Source organism: Stigmatopora argus, chromosome 8 (assembly GCF_051989625.1).
Source record: "Stigmatopora argus isolate UIUO_Sarg chromosome 8, RoL_Sarg_1.0, whole genome shotgun sequence".
In the NCBI taxonomy this organism is placed as follows: Eukaryota; Metazoa; Chordata; class Actinopteri; order Syngnathiformes; family Syngnathidae; genus Stigmatopora; species Stigmatopora argus.
In genome coordinates this window covers 8,993,374-9,011,132 of record NC_135394.1, presented here as the reverse complement: position 1 = coordinate 9,011,132, position 17,759 = coordinate 8,993,374, and the positions used below count along the sequence as shown (strand labels likewise).

The 17,759-nt window shown below is 40.5% G+C and overlaps 1 protein-coding gene and 1 long non-coding RNA gene across 8 annotated transcripts in view; both read left to right on the top strand.

The window, feature by feature from the left end:
- Positions 1–10,168, top strand: part of plpp3 (phospholipid phosphatase 3) — a 35,760-nt gene extending 25,592 nt beyond the window's left edge. For all 3 annotated transcript variants that reach the window (XM_077606937.1, XM_077606938.1, XM_077606940.1), the window contains 5 exons: positions 1,082–1,174; positions 1,255–1,442; positions 2,017–2,074; positions 5,035–5,211; positions 9,254–10,168. In XM_077606937.1, the coding sequence (XP_077463063.1) occupies positions 1,082–1,174; positions 1,255–1,442; positions 2,017–2,074; positions 5,035–5,211; positions 9,254–9,382 (645 nt within the window). In that variant the 3' untranslated portion in view covers positions 9,383–10,168. The remainder of the gene's footprint in view (positions 1–1,081; positions 1,175–1,254; positions 1,443–2,016; positions 2,075–5,034; positions 5,212–9,253) is intronic.
- A 2,171-nt stretch (positions 10,169–12,339) lies between these two features.
- On the top strand, positions 12,340–17,507 carry LOC144079130 (uncharacterized). Of its 5 annotated transcripts, none has more exons than XR_013301429.1 (4): positions 12,340–12,478; positions 13,527–13,614; positions 13,854–13,889; positions 16,942–17,507. It is a non-coding gene; the product is annotated as an uncharacterized LOC144079130 (long non-coding RNA). The 5 variants fall into 5 exon arrangements; XR_013301428.1 differs by lacking the exon at positions 16,942–17,507 and adding an exon at positions 15,570–15,892 and having other exon boundaries at positions 13,854–13,885; XR_013301430.1 differs by having other exon boundaries at positions 12,363–12,478; positions 13,524–13,614; positions 13,854–13,885.
- Positions 17,508–17,759: the final 252 nt, after the last annotated feature.

Below are 17,759 nucleotides of genomic sequence, written 5' to 3'. Positions count from 1 at the left end.
TTTGAGTCTGTACACGGTACGAGCTATTCCATGTATGCCGTAAGGGAATTCCCTGCTGTGGCGTTGGTTGTGAGTCCTTGCCTTCTTTCCCAGATAAACAAAAATATGCAATTAAGACAGAAGGCTGAATGTTAATGTTGACAGTCCAAATAAACTGTTAAGGACTGCATCAACCTCTTGGGAGTCTAATCTCCACTGATTTACAGACAATAGCACAAACACACGAATATATCTGTGTTTGTTTGCTCTGGCTGTGAGCTTGCCAGGTGACCACCCATCAGAAAAGGATAGGAGTGTTTATCAGGACTAACACATACTGGGCTATTCCAATAGACAGGCAGGAGATAACAGCTTGGGGTTTCTAGCATGTCTAAATTTCAGGATAATAGTCAGGTTACTACTCTAGAAGTCAGAAAGTGAAGGTTTATGCTCGCGGATGTGGTTCAAATGATAGAGAATAGCCAGCCATTCAGTCACTCACCCCTTAAGGTGAGGATGTGATTGACAAGCCCAAAGGCTCGATGGCTAACTCGGGTTTAAACTGTCCTCAAGTACAGACAGGGCCTTTTCATGAGGCCTTAGGCTGTATGAAACCACTTTGGTTGAAATACCGTAGGAATCACAGGGGGGTTCGTCCAACCCAGCTAAGACCATTAGACATTTAAGTACCATCAAAGTCAGGGCATTCATGGTAGAGATTTTAACCCAAGACGAGAGGATGTTGTACAGTAGGGCTTTTAACTGTATGTAAAATGCTCTTTGTACGCTGAGGTTAACCACACCTAAAAACACACCTTAGGAGAGAAAAGGGGGTTCCTATTTCATTACACTGGCTTCTTCCATCTCCATTAAAGGTCCCGTCATTCTTAAATATCCGTTAATAATCTCCCATCACATTCAAACTGCCTGAGGGAAAGGCAGGCCATGCTCATTGTGTCTCTATGTGTGTGTCTTTGTGTGATTGTCGCTTTGGTGTCATTAGAGATAGTCATTCCTTGCACGAGTCAATGTCATTGCGCATGGTTGTCTAAGTCACAGCTTGGGCCAATCCATGAGAGATCAACTATTCCTCTCTTTGTAGATTGTGATAGGAGAATCATACAGGATTCACCAGCTTCACGAAGGGACTAAGTCCTTTGTGGGAAACCCATATGTGGCCGCCTTCTACAAACAAGTTAGTATTCGATCTGTACACCTAAACATGATGTGCACTTGACGTTCTCTGTGAAAATAATTTGTGATGCTGTCCCATAGATAGGCGTGTTTATCTTTGGCTGCGCCATCAGCCAGTCATTCACGGACATTGCCAAGGTGTCCGTGGGCCGCATGAGGCCGCACTTCCTGGACGTGTGCAAGCCGGACTTCACCGCCATCAACTGTTCGCTCGGCTACATCACAGAGTACACCTGCAGCGGGAAAGACAGTGATGTACAAGAAGCCAGGTGGGTGGAAACTTAGTGGCTGTAATACACTAGATCTGTATGCTGTAAAAAAAAAAAATCAAAACTTTATGCTTACAATTCAACTGTGGTTGCCAGAATTTACGGGTAAATCATAAAATACACATACAATGGCATAGTGCTTTGGTAGTAGTACGATTTATAGCAGGTTTTTAAAGTCTTTTTTAACCTAAAATTAACGCAGAAAACAAAATAACTATAATAAATAACCACTATGACTCAAACCCGCATCATCACCTTCAACCTGCACACGTATTTGGTCTTTTTAACAGTTAAGTTTGAATCCAGTTCAACTATTTGAGAGCTCCAGAGATCAACATTAGGCAAAATGTTTTCATCCTCTTGAGTGGAGCTTGTACAATTGTTTTATTTGCTTTGCTCCTGAATGATCTGTTCATCATCAACGTGACATATAGTAATATTAGCATGCCCTCACATTTCCTTGATTTGAGGCTGTTGTCTTTTTCATGTGTCTAGATATTTTTTGGCCAGAGATTATCCAACTACTACCAGGTTGCAATGCCCCTCTTTTGAACTGTGTTATTTCTTGCCACAGGAAGTCTTTCTTCTCCGGACATGCTTCTTTCTCCATGTTCTCCATGCTCTACCTGGCGGTAAGTAAGACTCTTGTGTTCGTGAAATTTGGATGATGTGGGGAGTATTTTACATGGACAAGAAAGAGGGAAAAACACAATTGTTCATTGACTGGAGCCAACATGTGGGAAGACGGGAGGGGTGCTCCAATAAAAGAATGAAAGAAAAGAGAGGGGAAAAACATCCTCCTCTTAGGAATGGATGGATACACTCCAAATGTTTTCTTCAGGGCTGTTGGTCTACTTCCTACCCCCTTCTTATGTCGCTCCATCCACCTGTTAATGAGGGTCCATTTGGGCGCAGCACCCTGGAGGAATGTTGTACTTCCAGAGCCCCTAATTACACATATACATACTTGCATGACCCACCCACCGCATGTTTCTCGTTCTAGGGTTGAGATAAGAGTGGAGAAAAAAAATTCAGCTGTTCTCTGTTGAGAGAGGAAGTTCAAAAAAATCCCTTTGGAACATGCTCGAGTCATAACTCTTTATTTTTCTGTCGTTTTGAGTTTTTATGCAAATTATGGTGGCCAAAAATGCTCATGAGCTGAGCTGTTTCATTTTGCTCCATTCTTCTTGTTTGTTCTCGTGAACAAACAAGCAAGGCAAGGACTGTAACATGTTGACTTGTCTACCGTTCTAACCACTTGAACACACCCTCAAAAACCCATCACCCACCCAGGAAATAGTCTAGTGTATTTCATGGGAACAAGGCATGCCTGATGTGGTTTGAGCGGAAACTGTAAGGTCCTCAAGAGATGTGCGTTGGCGGTTGTCTCAAGCACTCCCTTCACTTGTTTTATTCAATGTGAACACTGTTTTACCAGGTTATACCTCCCATAGAAAACTTCAGTAACGGAGCCAGACATTTGTCGGACAAATAGAAACAGCATGCGTGCGATATTTACATACCTGACCACAGTTATGACGTTTTAGCAGAACCTGGTGTGGGGGGAGAAGAGTATAAAAAATATTCTCATCTGTTGTGTGTGTTTTCATTTAACACACTCTATAAAACAAAGCAACCAGAAAGGCAGTAAGGAAAAGATTAGACCAAAATAGGCCGGATGGCTTTTCGGAACCACTAGACTCGACGTCGCTTTTGTTTGCAACTGGCATTGGCATTTGGGACTCTTCTGTCATTGTCCTCAGATCAGATGTTTGGGTGTTACAGGAATTTTTTGGGAGTCTTATTAGTGTCTTTTAAGCGAACATTCCAAAGGCCCGCCTCCCAATCCACTAAAGTCAAGATAACAGATCACAGATGTGGTTCCTGATTTGACTGTTGTGACTCATTTCACTGAAAAATGAAGATATGGGTCATTCTAGGATTGAAATACATTTTGGCTTCAAAATACAAAACAGAAAACATTCATATTTTATTTTTCTGCTATCTACTCATTAATGATACGCAAACAAATGGTTTTTTTTTTAATTTAACAAAAATTTACAATTTGATAGGTACATTTGCTCATTCCATGCTTGTTTACATTATGTTTATTACCTCCTTTAACTCTCGATAAATTTAATCAAAAGAGCACATGGCCAGTAATTCGTCAATGCGGAATGATGATCTCAAATCTCCTTAAGAATATTTCAAGCATTCATTCCTCTTTTTGTGAAAGGTGTTGTCCATTGCTACCAATTCTGGAATGACTAACATCTAATTTGAAGTATTAACATGCCAATAAATATAATAATGTTAACCCTCTATGGCACTAATACCAATTTCATTAACTTTATTTCGGCTCCAGTCCTGCCTTTAGTGTCCCGCCCTAGGTTTCTCTCATCACCCCTCAAGCAATTGCACATTTATTCAAGAGGTTTAGGATGTCAGCCGAGCACTGGCTCGTCCTCGCCCCGACTACCTGAGAACTGCCGCACAGGAAGTCTGCAGTCTAAACAATCCCCGCCAGGACCGGGAGGGATGGGAGGGATCTCCTTCCTCCTTTTCCGAAATGCGAAGCAGTAACAATGATAGAGTGTCCGAAAGGAAGCACGCAGGAGCTTTTGGGGTCCACGCCTAGCGGGGCTCCCGCTCGGTAGCGGCTGTCTGCAGATATTGTTAGCAGGACTGATTATAAGACGCACACACGTCAGACATTTCGGGCCACTCAGACCTTGGCAGAGGCTTTGCCCACTTGTGTGAGAAACAGGAAGCAAAGGGTAAACGAGAGGATGTCTGAGGCACCTCGTCTGACCTCACCACGCGCGTGGGAATACGGCGGTTGAATCCGCTCCGATCTTGAACCAGAACCTCCTCGAGAACTGCATCCGTTTACCTTAATTCAGTATCGCAATTGTTGAATAGGGTGTACGTCAGTGTGTGCATTTCTGCGGTTGCGTTTTTTCTCTCTCTCTCTCGTTGCGCTGATGTTTTTACAGCTGGCATGTAGAGCCATGAAACGGGCCGGTCCAGGTCACGGGCAGTTGAGGGTGTGTGAAGCTCTACACTTCTCCAGGGCCACGTTCACTTTGATTCGGTCTAGACTTTTTGCACCCACAAGGAGTTGGCCCGGGTGTGCAGATGCAGGGTGAGAAAGGCGATGTGAGAATACAAAACAAGCAACCTCAAACGGGTTTGCTCATGCGTGTGTGCGCGCGCAGCTACACATCAACAGACTAAAGTGAGTTAAAGCATTTACGTTGCCAATGATGACAGTCTGTTAGACGTTTGCTCATGAAAAAGTCTACATCTCGTCTCTCCAAGTATGAAAGTAGTACCGTGTTTTCCCAACTATAAGTCATAATTTTTTCATAGTCTGGCTGGTCATGCCATTTATACTCAGGTGCGACTTATCTTGCTGACAGCCAAAAGAAAGGGACTCTAGGCGTGGCCTCTACTTGCAGAGTTGACATAGTTGTTCAAAAGTGGCCTGAAAATGAAGACTTTAGTGAGATTGTGTTGTTGAATTTGACAGCAATGCTGGTAATGATAGCTCATGATGATTGATGTCACACAACATCCTGTGTCTCTACAGTTCTATCTCCAGTCCCGTTTCACGTGGCGCGGCGCCCGTCTCCTGCGCCCGCTGCTCCAGTTCACCCTGCTGATGATGGCGTTCTACACCGGCTTGTCGCGTGTCTCCGACCACAAGCACCACCCCACTGACGTGCTGGCAGGCTTTGTGCAGGGAGCCCTGGTGGCCTACTGCATAGTAAGTGTTTATAGACCTTATTCATATCTTGTGTGCTTAATCATTTTGAGATTGGAGGCTTTGTAGCCAAAATTTTTGAAAAATACGAATTCACTTTTGTGGTTTTCTGCTACATATACATCAATGCTGTGTAATATGTTATTATGATCAGAATGTAACAACTAAATAGATCATAAATTATTTATTAATTAATTAATGGTCCATTTTTAATTAATTCATCCTACTTTTTTCTTATTTAGCCGTTCAGCTAGCGTTTACTACTGACAAACTTAGATATGTTAAGAGGTAAAGGAAAAAATAACGATTATATTATTTGAAACATATGCAAACCATATTTACAAATCATTGCTTTATTAAAACGTGCTAAAAAGGTTAAGCATGGTAACAGGGTTGCGAGTATAATTTATATTTCAAACAAGATGTTCATTAATTCAGTTAAACAAATAATTCCGCCTCTTATCAAAATAACAGTTTCATTTGGATCCAACATTTTACATTAACTCCAGACTTATTTGGTATTTCTTTGTCAGTCTTTAGAGGGGGGCACTTTGGGCTTCTTGGCATAACTTGGCTCCTGTTGGAGAAAAATCTCAACACACACTTACGGTCAAATCATACCTTCATGCATCACGGAAGGGATTAGATTAATAAAAATTCCGCAAGAGACGAGCCGACAAACTAAGACTGAGGTTGGCATGGTGAACACAAACAGTCTACTCAATAAAGTAGATTTTTCAGCTATTTGTATTTTACTTTTTTTTTTTTTTTTTGTGACAACTTTTCTTCCCAAATTTACAAATAGGAATATGTGCGTTCTACTTATAAAAAATATGTCTGGGTGTTACAAGGGCTGGAAGTCTTTAACATGGAGAGCAAACATCGATGAAAAAAAACATAGATCGAACCCTTGATGGTTTTCAAAAAAAATTAATTAATTCAAAATTATTTAGGACTAAACTCTCCCCTCAGAAACTTTCGCTTTTAGGTTTCCATCACAAATTTTCCGATTTTTAAGAAGTTAGCCCTCAACTACAATCTTACATATTTACATATTCATTAACATGAATATAAATATGTTCATTAATATGTGATGTCCCTTATTAAATAAATCAAACTCAAATTATAGGCTTCATTTATCGAATCAATTAAAGAAAAATAATAGATTAGTACTGAAGTGATTTTAAATTTTGCAATGCTTTACTTTCATACTTAAACCAAAATAAAGTTACGGGTTCACATAGTGTCCCAATAAAATTGGGTGTTGTGGAAAGAAACTATTTCTAATTACAGTACGTACAAATTGAGTGCTTTCACAACTTTTGCTGATTGGTTCCAATAGTGTGCATCTGGGAATAGTCATGGCGCTGCGGCGAAGTGACAGGCCACGAGCGGCCACGGCGACCCTATAAGGAATAAATCTTCACGGGTACAGAAATGTTTCACATCACACTTGACAGCGCGCCTCAATCATTATTTATTATGACTTCGGCGTGAACTAAAACATGAGTCGTCTCGTTAAAATAATGTCAGAGCCAAGTGGGGGAAAAGGTCATTGAGTCCAAGCGTGCTTTTTGTGGTTGATGACAAATTTTAGAAGATGTCATCCCATACTCTAGTAGATTGGTCTACACATGGTCGAGTTTAATGTGTGGAGACGTGTTGTGATCACAGCTGAAAACAGATGGATAGAGGAGGTTATTATATAATGATTATATGTCTTAAAGTGGAACATGATGGAAGTTTATCTGCCTCAATTTATGCATTTTTTTCTCTTTAACATTTTGACAAATTCCTACAGTGTTTATAACAGTTCAAAATGAACTCATTAAAATGTTTTACTATTACCAACAGTGCCATTGACAAAACTTGACATCGTATCAGGGACTCCAGAGCCGCATGTTGTTATTTTCATCCTTTCGAAACATTGAATCGGTTTATACTATCCTAACACATTCCCAGCATATCACTGTCAATAGCAGCTAATGAGTTCATCTTCACGCCAACAACTCGTAATTTAAATTTACGAGCCCATCAAATCAATTTCCCTTCCCATAAATCCATTCCATAATTTTACCCAACCATAGAAAACCCATCGAAACCCAAAACAGGAAGCAGGCCGCGCACCTTACCTGGCACTTCCTTATTAGACGGCATGACCCACTTTTCAACGAGCGGCTCAAGCAGGGTCAAAAGAAGCACATCCAGCAGGAAGCAGCTGTCGGGGGAAAACCGCATCGTTTGTTTTTCAAAGTTCATTGTCGCCACGGTTGAGACGTCGGGTCAGCGATTCTAAGGGCGGAAGAAAGGGAAGGCGAACTTGGACCTAAAGACAACACCAAAACAAAACGTGGTGCATACGTATCTGTAATTAAATTAATTGAACTCATTGGCTGCCGTTGATGTCAAATCCATTTTTGAGTGGATGGAAAAATTGTATTTATCATCTGACACGTCACACGATTTCAAGCTTGGAGACAATTTCACTATCAAACAACTGCCAGCAGATGGCAGGGATTCACCATTTCAAGTAGTGTTACATTAATACCATTTTTTAGCACTGATGTCAAGTTTTCTGGGCGAGAAAAATACATGTTAGATCAAAAGAAGATTTGGAGAAATCGTAATATCTATAAAAGATCTAGCGAATATCAGAAAAGCAGTCTTTTTATTAGTCAATTAATTGCAGCAGACTAGAGAATTGCTCAACTCGATGCTTTTCTGGAAAGAATTATCGTTAGGAAGATATTCATTTGGTATGTGGCAACCTTTGATACGAAAAAAAGGGAAAAGAATAGATGATTAAATTACATTATCGCGAGCCGCAGCCGCCATTGCAAACAAAGCCAATGACTAACAGTTGCCGCACATTCACTTCCTGCGTGCCGCGGCGTCCTTTATGTGTCAGCCCTGACATTTCAATTGTGGTCGGGGCCAACACACACTTGTACAGTGGGCTATACCAAGAGACACGTCTGAGTGCACAGGAAGTGGCGATAAGTTCATTACTGTGACAGGTTCAGGGGGTGAAAGTTCGTAGCTTTCGCCAACACAGCTGCCTCCGATGGGAAAAGCGTCTCGACGGCTTCCCATGACGTCTCGCGGAGGTGGCCCGGGGGTGTTATGAGCCCACCACTACTCTCCTTATTACTGTAATAAAGACGGAGGCTTGCCATAACTAGGTAAATATCTATGTAATTTCCTTTATTAGTAGTTAAAACCGTAAATAGGCCACTAAAAATGACCCCAAAACAAACAAAATTACCACATTGCATTCAGAAGATCATCAATGCACACAAAGACGGCCTTTATCTGCATAAAGGCAGCTGTGTGCTATGTACGGATGATGTCACGCACATGACGAAGGTCACACAAGAAGGTCAAAAAATGGTCAGTGAATGTCATGCCGTAATGGCAGGGAAGTTTTTTTTCTATCAAAGCTAGACAAAGACATTGAATTTAGTGTGTTTTTTCTAGATATTACTTTCCACACTTCCTGTTCCTCTCATTTCCTCTATGATGAAAGAATTTTTTTCCCTGCCATTCTTTCGTCTTTCGTCATGTGCCCACTCGTGGCCGGTGTGGTCGAAGGTGTCGCGTAATTGGGGATTAGCCAGAATATAGATTTCATGTTTGGGTGAGCTGCGCGCAAGTCACTTCCGTCTGGGGGGGATTAGTCACCTGCTGGTACTCAAAATAAACGTTTTTCAAGATGTGAGGTCATGGTGCAGGAGAAAAATTATTAGGGGATTAATTTTGAAATTGAGTGGAATTATCTTATAATAAAACAACTTCATGCTAGTAATAATTGGTATTTTCACTTTTTTTTAAAAAGTAAAGCTAAGAAATGTTTGCTTAAGTCGTTATAAGGGGCCTTGTAAGGCATTTTGTTTTCTTTTATCTAAGAACTATTAGATTGCGTATCAATTTGTTTTTACAAACCTACAACTTGTATTTAGATACTAAATCCTACTGCTCATTAGCATAATAGCATATAATTCAAAATTAATTATCTTGTGTTGAACTTCCTCTGTCCCACCTCCAGGTGTACTACGTGTCCGACCTGTTCAAGCCCAGGCCGAAGCAGGCCACGCCCCCACCGTCGCCCATCAAGAAAGAGCTGCTGCCTTCATCCGACATCATCGAAAGGAACAACCACCACAACATGGTGTGAGGTAGACCCCCGCCCCTCCTGCGACCAATCACGTCGCCTCTCACCTCCCGTCGGGCAGTAGAATGTAGCTTATCTCGGCGGCCGCGGGGAGTTTCAAGCCTAAATTGGAAAACGACAAGCGGAGCATGAAAGAGGTAATAAAACAACTAAATCGTGAAAATGAAGAGACAAAAACAAAGTTCCCACAAAAGGGAGAGAAGGAATTCTAGCAATGTTTACTCTCTGAAGCCTCCGTGGCAGCAGCAACAACAACTTCCTTAGCGACAGGAAGGATGAAAAAATGTAATTTAAAGCACTGTTATTCTTTGTGGGTTTTTTTGTTTTTTTTTTGTTTTTTTTTGTTCATTGTCCGTGATCACCACTCGCTGCCTGGCACGTCAAAGCGGAAACCCGATGACGCTGTTTTTGAATGTCACGCCGGCCTCGCGCGACGGGCGTCCGACTAAGCGCGCTCAGTGCGGCCTAAAACCCGGGATGTTGCATTTACTTTAGATATAGGTCAATTCTGGGTGGGAGGTTGGAGTTGTGAGGGTGGGTGGCTTCCCTAGCACTAATATTACCACCAAATTGGGGAAAAGAGTGCACATTGGCATAAACCTGCTTTTCCAATTCGTAATTGTATCGGATGGTGAAATATCAGGATGAACCTAAAATGCAGTCTAACCGTCACAAATCAATTTGACTACAGTGGTACCTCGACATACGAGCGTAATCCGTTCCGAGACTGAGATCGTATGACGAGGTTCTCGTAACTCGAGCGGACGTTTCCCATTGAAATGAATGGAAAAAAAACAGGATATTGGATTGGAAAAATGTTTTATTTCTTCTAATTCCCCATCTATTAACAAAGTAACACATAACTAGTGGTTTAATAGAAATAAAGTGTTTAATCTAACTAAAATTGGGCGGATTTCGCCAAGGGGAGAGGGGCACAAAAGGGGCGGGGGGCTTCGGGTTTTTTTTTCACACAACGCACTCGTAAACAGAACAAACACTCCACCCTCACGTTCGCTATCGATGGGCTGTTTGCTGTCGTACTATTCCCTTCCAAATATTCCGAAAATGATGCACACAAATGTCCTCACAATCGGAGAACGCACGACCACTTGCCAACGAGCAGCAGCATTTTGTATGACGAGGTACCACTGTATTTACAAAGTTTCCCGGGTTATGTCTCCAGTCTTTGCTGGGTTTTCTAACGAAACAAGCAAATCTTAAACTGAACATGTCTGACCTAAGCATTTATTCATAACTAATGTAGACTACATAAAATAATATACTTTCTAAAATACACATGTTGCCACTTGGACAAGTACCAAAAGGAACCATAAAATGTATTAGAGGAGATGTTTACAAGACGACACTCAAACAAAACTTCACGAAACAAACGTTGAAGTGAAAACTTCTGAGGTAAGAGTTTATTCATATGTGATTCAAAGTAAACGTTTACAAGGTAAAACTCCATTTATAAATCAGTTAGACATTCAAAAAACCCTTTTTTAAACTTCTATTGCCGTCATACTTTATACAAGCGTTACACAGTTGGAAAAAATGGCTGAACTGAATTTTCAAGTCAACTGATTTCACTTAAACCTTACTTAAGTTTAGATAGAAAACTAAAAAAGGAAGTTCTTATTTTTTAGTGTGTTGAAACGGTTGAATTAACCTCTATTGATTTTAGTGCATTTTAGGTTCATCGTAACCAATCCGAATATGCCAAACATTTCGTGAGTAGTTCATGTGAGGGGCGTGGCTGTGCCTTACGTCCCCTCAATGCTAGGGAGCATTCTGATTGGCAACCGAAACAGGAAAAACTGACAAGGCGTGGGGTCAGGGTGTTTGACAGCCTTTCTGGCACATCATGTGGGGTTGCTAAGGGTTCTTTTCTGCTGGCAGGGAGGGGCCCTGACAGGCCCCAATAACTCATTGGCAATACATGTGTGTGCGTGTGTGTATGTTTGCGCATGTTTGCGCATTGTGCGCTGTGAATGAACCCTTTGTTTCACACACTGTCCCGTGTGTGCGTCTTTTGTGTTTTTATTGTGGTTCTACAAAAAACTGTGGATCTCGTATGTTTCGCTGTCCCCTTTTCAAGCCTCGCACACACACACGGTTGCACATCATCACGTTAAAGTCCGTCCGATGGCCTCTCAAAAGCTGTTTTACTTTTTATATATATATATATAAAATATATATATATCATGTATAGATCACTAAAAAAAGTAACTGTGTACATGTTTAAGATATATCCACTATAATTACAGACCTGTGTTCTTTACAAAATGCTGCTTGAAAAGCAACAGCGGACAGACATTTTTTTTGTATCTAGACAAGTATTGTATATTGTCATAGTAACGTTTTGTAATATGCACCCAGTAAATACACCTGCAGTTTCTATTCAATCCCATATTAGTATTTTTGTATTGTCTTGTGTTTGTTTGTCTTTTGTACAAAAGAAATAGTGGCAATGTTTTTGTTTTACTGCAAAATGTAACTAGCTCTACTACATGTGCTTTTAAATAAAAAAAAGCTCATTATGAACATACTTGGGCGTTTGTCCTAATGAATCAGTTACAATTACACTTGGTGAAGTGAAATTTGAGCATTTGCAGCCAGTCCTCTCAGTTTAAACATGCTGTAAGGCAGGGGTGACCAACTCCAGTCCTCCAGAGTCCCTATGACCACGGGTGGGCAAACTATTCCAGAAATGGCCGCAGAGGGTGCAGGTTTTTGTTCCAACCTAAAGGAGGAAACCTTTCCACCAATCTGGTATCTTAGAAGTGCAATCAGTGGATTGCAGTCAGGTGCTTCTTGCTTCAGCAGAAACCTCATTGGTTGAACTGTTTGTGTCGGATCGGTTGGAACAAAAACCTGCACCAACAGCGGCCCTCCAGGACCGGTTTGCCCACCTCTGCGGCCTATCCAGTCTGTTTTCCATATCTCCCTCCTCTACCACACCTGAATCAAATGATCAACTCATCAGCAAGCTTGATACTGATCCAGATGATTTGATTCAGGTGTGTTGGTGGAGGGAGACATGGAAAACAGACTGGATAGGGGCTCTCGAGGACTGGACTTGGCCACCCCTGCAGTAAGGTAATTTTGATCATTTGGTTGTTTGTTGTTTTTGTTTCAGGCCTGTTTGAAACGCCACCTGTCGTCGGCACGACCCGAAGTCCAGTGTTGATTTCATTTACTGTTTTATATATTATTCTAAAAAGGTAACTCACAGTTTAAAACAGGTTATGCAGGACAATAATTCGTAATAATAATTTTAAAAACATAGCAGTGTACCAATCTGCTGCAGAATCAGAGAAACACTCAGAATTGTATTCTAACCTCGAAGGGTTAATTAAAAATTCACGATTATGTTGACATAAGAATCATGCTATACACATTAGCATTAGTGCTCGCGAGCTCGGGAGTGTGATTGACAGACGGCACGGACACGCCTAAAGAATCTTAGCACTGACAGTAGAAGGCATTGAAAAGCTTTATTTTGTATTTTTTTTAAATATATATAAATTCTAAACTTTTTCACCAGTCTTTGCTTTTGCCCAATCCAACAAAGTATTCATTTTAATTTGGCTTTAAATGAATTGGATGTCTATTGTATATTTTAAAATGCTATTTCAAAAAAACTCTGCATTCAAGTTTAACCCCATGGCTTCCCTATTTGTGGATATCACATTTTGGCCCATATAGGCCGTAATATTGACATTTAGTAGTGGTCCTTATGGAGTTGAGGTTTTTAAATGCCCAAATTTAGTCACTTATTCACCCTATAAAGAGTTTAATCATTCAATCATCACTTCTTACAACAATTCATCCGTCAAAATGACAGTAACTTTGCCGATAATGACGGTCCAGCTGCTCTGAGGTCAGCTTGAAAACTCGCAGTCAGAAGCGAACAGCTGGCGGGAGTGACTGGGCTCAACCATGCGTGGCTATAACAGCCCGGGTGCCGAGCCAAGCCTAGAGAAGCCCATGTTGTGGTCACGTTTTTTGGCGCAAACCCAGCTGGCATCAGGCGAACCCGTTTGGGCCTAAATTGTTTCATCGGACCTCCACACTTACTACTTGCCGCCTATCTAGACCTATGTGCTCATATATTTTTTTAGGTATTTTTTTTTCTTTTTAGCAGAAGTCAGATAGACAAACTGGGAAGAAATCTGTCACAAAGTCGCACCATCAACTCAGTGACTGAATTTGAAAGATTGGACTTCACTGAGGTAAAACCAACCCTCCTTCTTTTTCGTAATATAAACAAAAAAACACGCAAAACACGGTTTTGCCATTGGCTAGGTAGCCAGAATCGTAATGTAGCGGAATGTGGGCTTTTTCATCCATGGAGTTGCAGTAGTGGGCAGCGTTTTAGTTATTTTTATCATTCTAAAATCATTAATAAGTGTATGTAGGAAATTGCTCCAACATAAACACTGTCGATATAAGACTATTTTTTTTCCATCAGAATGGATTAAGTACATCGAAAGAAGTAGAGCGGTCAGTAAGTATTGTTATTTCGATCAAAACATTTTTTCCCGCATTATGCATGTGCCTCTATGGGTTTTCTCTGGGTACTCTGGTTTCCTCCCACATCCCAAAAAAAAACATTCACGGTAGGCTGATTGAATTGAATATTTACTATTCAGTAGATCCAATGTTAATGGGAACCTAAGATGATCAAGATGAATCTCGACTACATTTTTCTTGCCGAAAAACATCCTTATCAACTAAGCAAAAAGAAACCGTTTTATTTATTTTTGAATACTCATTGACAAGATTCAATCATTTATTGTGTAAAAAGTGGGACTTTAAAAATACTGCCAAGTAGACTAAAGTAGACACAATGACGCCCATTGAACCAAATTTGGATTAATAGTGGGAGTTCCTTCCGAACACTATTTAAATGCCTTCAAAGTGGAAAAAAAGAGGATTTTGTGTGAAGTATTAACCTATTTTCGTTTGTAAAAGAGGACACAATGGGGTGCTGGATGCTCTCACCCAATGAAGTCGGTCAATGTGTAGGCGGGCGTGGTAAGATTAATATCCGGGATTAATGAGCTGCTTTTATGCCGATGATTTGAAAAGGGAATGCCGTGTCTTTGTCTGGGGAAGGAGGATGGGTCTTTTGGCACTTTGGGATGCGGAAATGAATCCAAATTTAATTCGGCGGGGGCGCCAAATGTACTCAGAGTGAAAGCACACAGGAAGGATGGATTAACCTCAATTCTTGCTTTTGCATTTAAAGGCTGGGGCAAATGGACCAGACATTTCCTTGAGTGGGAGTGGATTAAGTGCCTTTATTTGTATTGGAGTAGGCCGACAAAACAATGCAATAGACAAATAATCACTTCCGTGTCATTTTGTAACAGATTAAAATGTATTTTTCATTTCATGTTTACTCATAATCATGGAATGATTAAATATTTTATTCATTTATTTAGGTGTATTTGATATATGTATACATACGTACATGCAAAATTGCTCTATATTATGTAGTTATGTAAACATGTTGGCGGTGAACAATATTTAAACAAAAAATATTGATAATGTTGTGATAAAATTTATATTATTCATGCGTATGATTTTTAATTAGTACCAGGAATAAATTCAGAATCTAAAACCGGTCTCAACTGATTTGAACCAGGTACAAATAAGTTCTAAGGCAAATATTTTCAAAGTCGAATAAATTGTTTGCAAGGTCATTTTAATTTCAAGGCCAAATGAATATTTGGAAGTTTAAAAAAAATTCAGTCCCAAAAAATTATTTTGAAATTGACCCCTTCTTTTTCCTTAACCTCTTTTTTTATTATTATTATTTTTATCCCTGGGCCTTTGGCAGATGATTACCATAGAAATAGGATACTATACGTATATAGTTTTTGCGACAAAGTTTTTGCAAAAAAAAAAGAAAAAAACTTTTGTAAAAGTGTTAAACAAGGAACAGCAATTCACAGGAATTCTGTAAAGTGGCCCATACAAAATATGCTTTCATAATACGAATATACTCACTGTATTAATTAGAAAAACATTCATTGCTCCCATCAGATTAGCTTGCGCCGACAAAAAAACTGTACGAGAAAAGCCATTTTGAAACTTTAAGAGTGCAAACAGGTGTGGCGGCAACATCAATGACTTTGACTCCCCGCTCTGCCTCGTCATTCCCGGGATTCAATTTCTCCAGACGTGCCGCCAAACGGGGCCCCCCTCGTGACCCCAACGAGGCCCTTTTGCGCAACGTCCAACGCCAACTCATCCTCTCTTCACCGGCGCGCGAAAAAAACATCTGCTGATGGCCTGCGCGGCCAGAGCGGCGCAGGAATTTGGTTACTCTGGACTTTTCTTGTTTTCCTTGGGTCCCTTTTGAAGTCTGTCCAGGGATTCCAGTTGCTAACTTTCAGCAGAAGGACAGGCCCGAGGACTTGAAAACTCATCACCCAAGGTTGTGGCGGTCAGATGCTCTAAGTGAAAGCAGACGTCCAATACGTGGACATTAACACTACTTATGTAACAATCGAACCTTCAAATAACAATTTGAAGCTCCGGTTGAGGCACAGGTGTCAAACTGGCCTACCGTGTCATTTTGTGCACCCCGTGAAATTAAATCATGCATGTCAGCTGCACGTTTTACGATACAATTTTAGGATTATATATATATATATATACATATATATATATATATATATATATATATATATATATATATATATATATATATATTTATTTCATTCAGTTCACACAACACACGACAATATTTACGAATTTCCCAGAAAAAAAAGATTACAGATTCTATCACATTTTTTTGGTTTTAGTTTTTTCAGTTAGTTTTTTAGTTCAAAACACTTTTAAAACACTAAAAGTAAATCAATCAATACGATTGAGTGGCGACCAGTCTAGGGTGCAAAAAAAGAAATATTTAATACCTTCTCTAAGAAAAAATAAACATTTTTATATGATAAAAAAACTTAATATTAGGGTTTTCTTCACTTTTTTGATCCAAAAATATTTTTTAATCTTTAAGAAAAAAGTGTTTTCAAAGGTAATAAAACTTAATATTAGGGTTTTTTTCTCCACTTTTTTGATCCAAAAATATTTTTTAATCTTTAAGAAAAAAATGTGTTTTCAATGTTAATAAATAAAAACTAGGGCGGCCTGGAGGGTGAGTGGTTAGTGTGTCAGCTTCGCAATGGGAGAACTGGGTTCAAATCCAGGTCACGTCCACCTGTGTGGAGTTTGCATGTTCTCCCCAGGCCTGCGTGGGCTTTCTGTGGGTACTCCAGTTTCCTCCCACATTCCAAAGACATGCATGGTAGGCTGATTGGACACTCTAAATTGAATGTGAGCGTGAATGCTTGTTTGTCTCCTCGTGCCCTGTGATTGGCTGGCCACCAATTCAGGGTGCCGACCCCCTCCTCTGGCCCGAAGTCAGCTGGGATAGGCTCCGGCACCCCTAGTGAGGATAAAGCGGTTCGGGAAAAAAAAGAATATTAAAGTGTTAAACACACCATTGTGGACTGCCGATTAACTACGTTTCTCTGGCTTCTATCCACAAACAGCTGCTCCAATTCCCGATCCTGCATGCAAAATGAACGAGAATGACGGCGATTTTCTCCCAGCATTCGTCACTGAAGTTCTTTCTCTTCACACTGGGACGATTCCATGCCAGAATCTGCTGGAATTCGTGCTCCGGAGACTCGTAACATGACCACGAACTAGAATGATGGCTTTTATGGTTAGCATCATTCAAGCTTGCTATCAGTGAGACTGACGGGTGATGAAGTTTGCCTTTTTGTGCGCCAAGATATATGTTAGGAATCATATATTATTTTGGAGAAACTCTCAAAGCCGGCCTGTCATCGGCTTTAACCTGGTGCAGCTTGTTTATGCGGCGATTGACGGAGACCTTCGGCGTTATCAGTGCCAAGCGTGGAGAATGTGAAGGGGGGGCTCTAGAGTGGAATTCTTGGCTGGTCTTAACCGTAATGACTTCGATGCTTTGGCGCCACTGACGCTGAACAGCACATTTCACGACAGAATTTCTAGTCTTTGAAAATTCATTTGACATTTTAGGGATGCTAAATATGCATCGCTGTGAAGAAACGCAGCCGCAAAATTGAGAGCACGTCGGAGTACCATTTGAAGTGAGTCTTCTAGGATTTTGATTTGATCGCCTATCAAAATTGAAGATGATGTAGCCTAAAATTAATAGGATGAGACTTGGAATTGCTCCCGAAATCAATATTAAATAGCCTGGAAATGGCCCAAAAACAACAGAAAATGACATGGAGTTGCCCAAAAGTAAAAAAGAGTTACCTGGAATTGCCCCAAAGTCTACTGGAAGTGACCCAGATTTACCCCAAAACAACAAGAAATG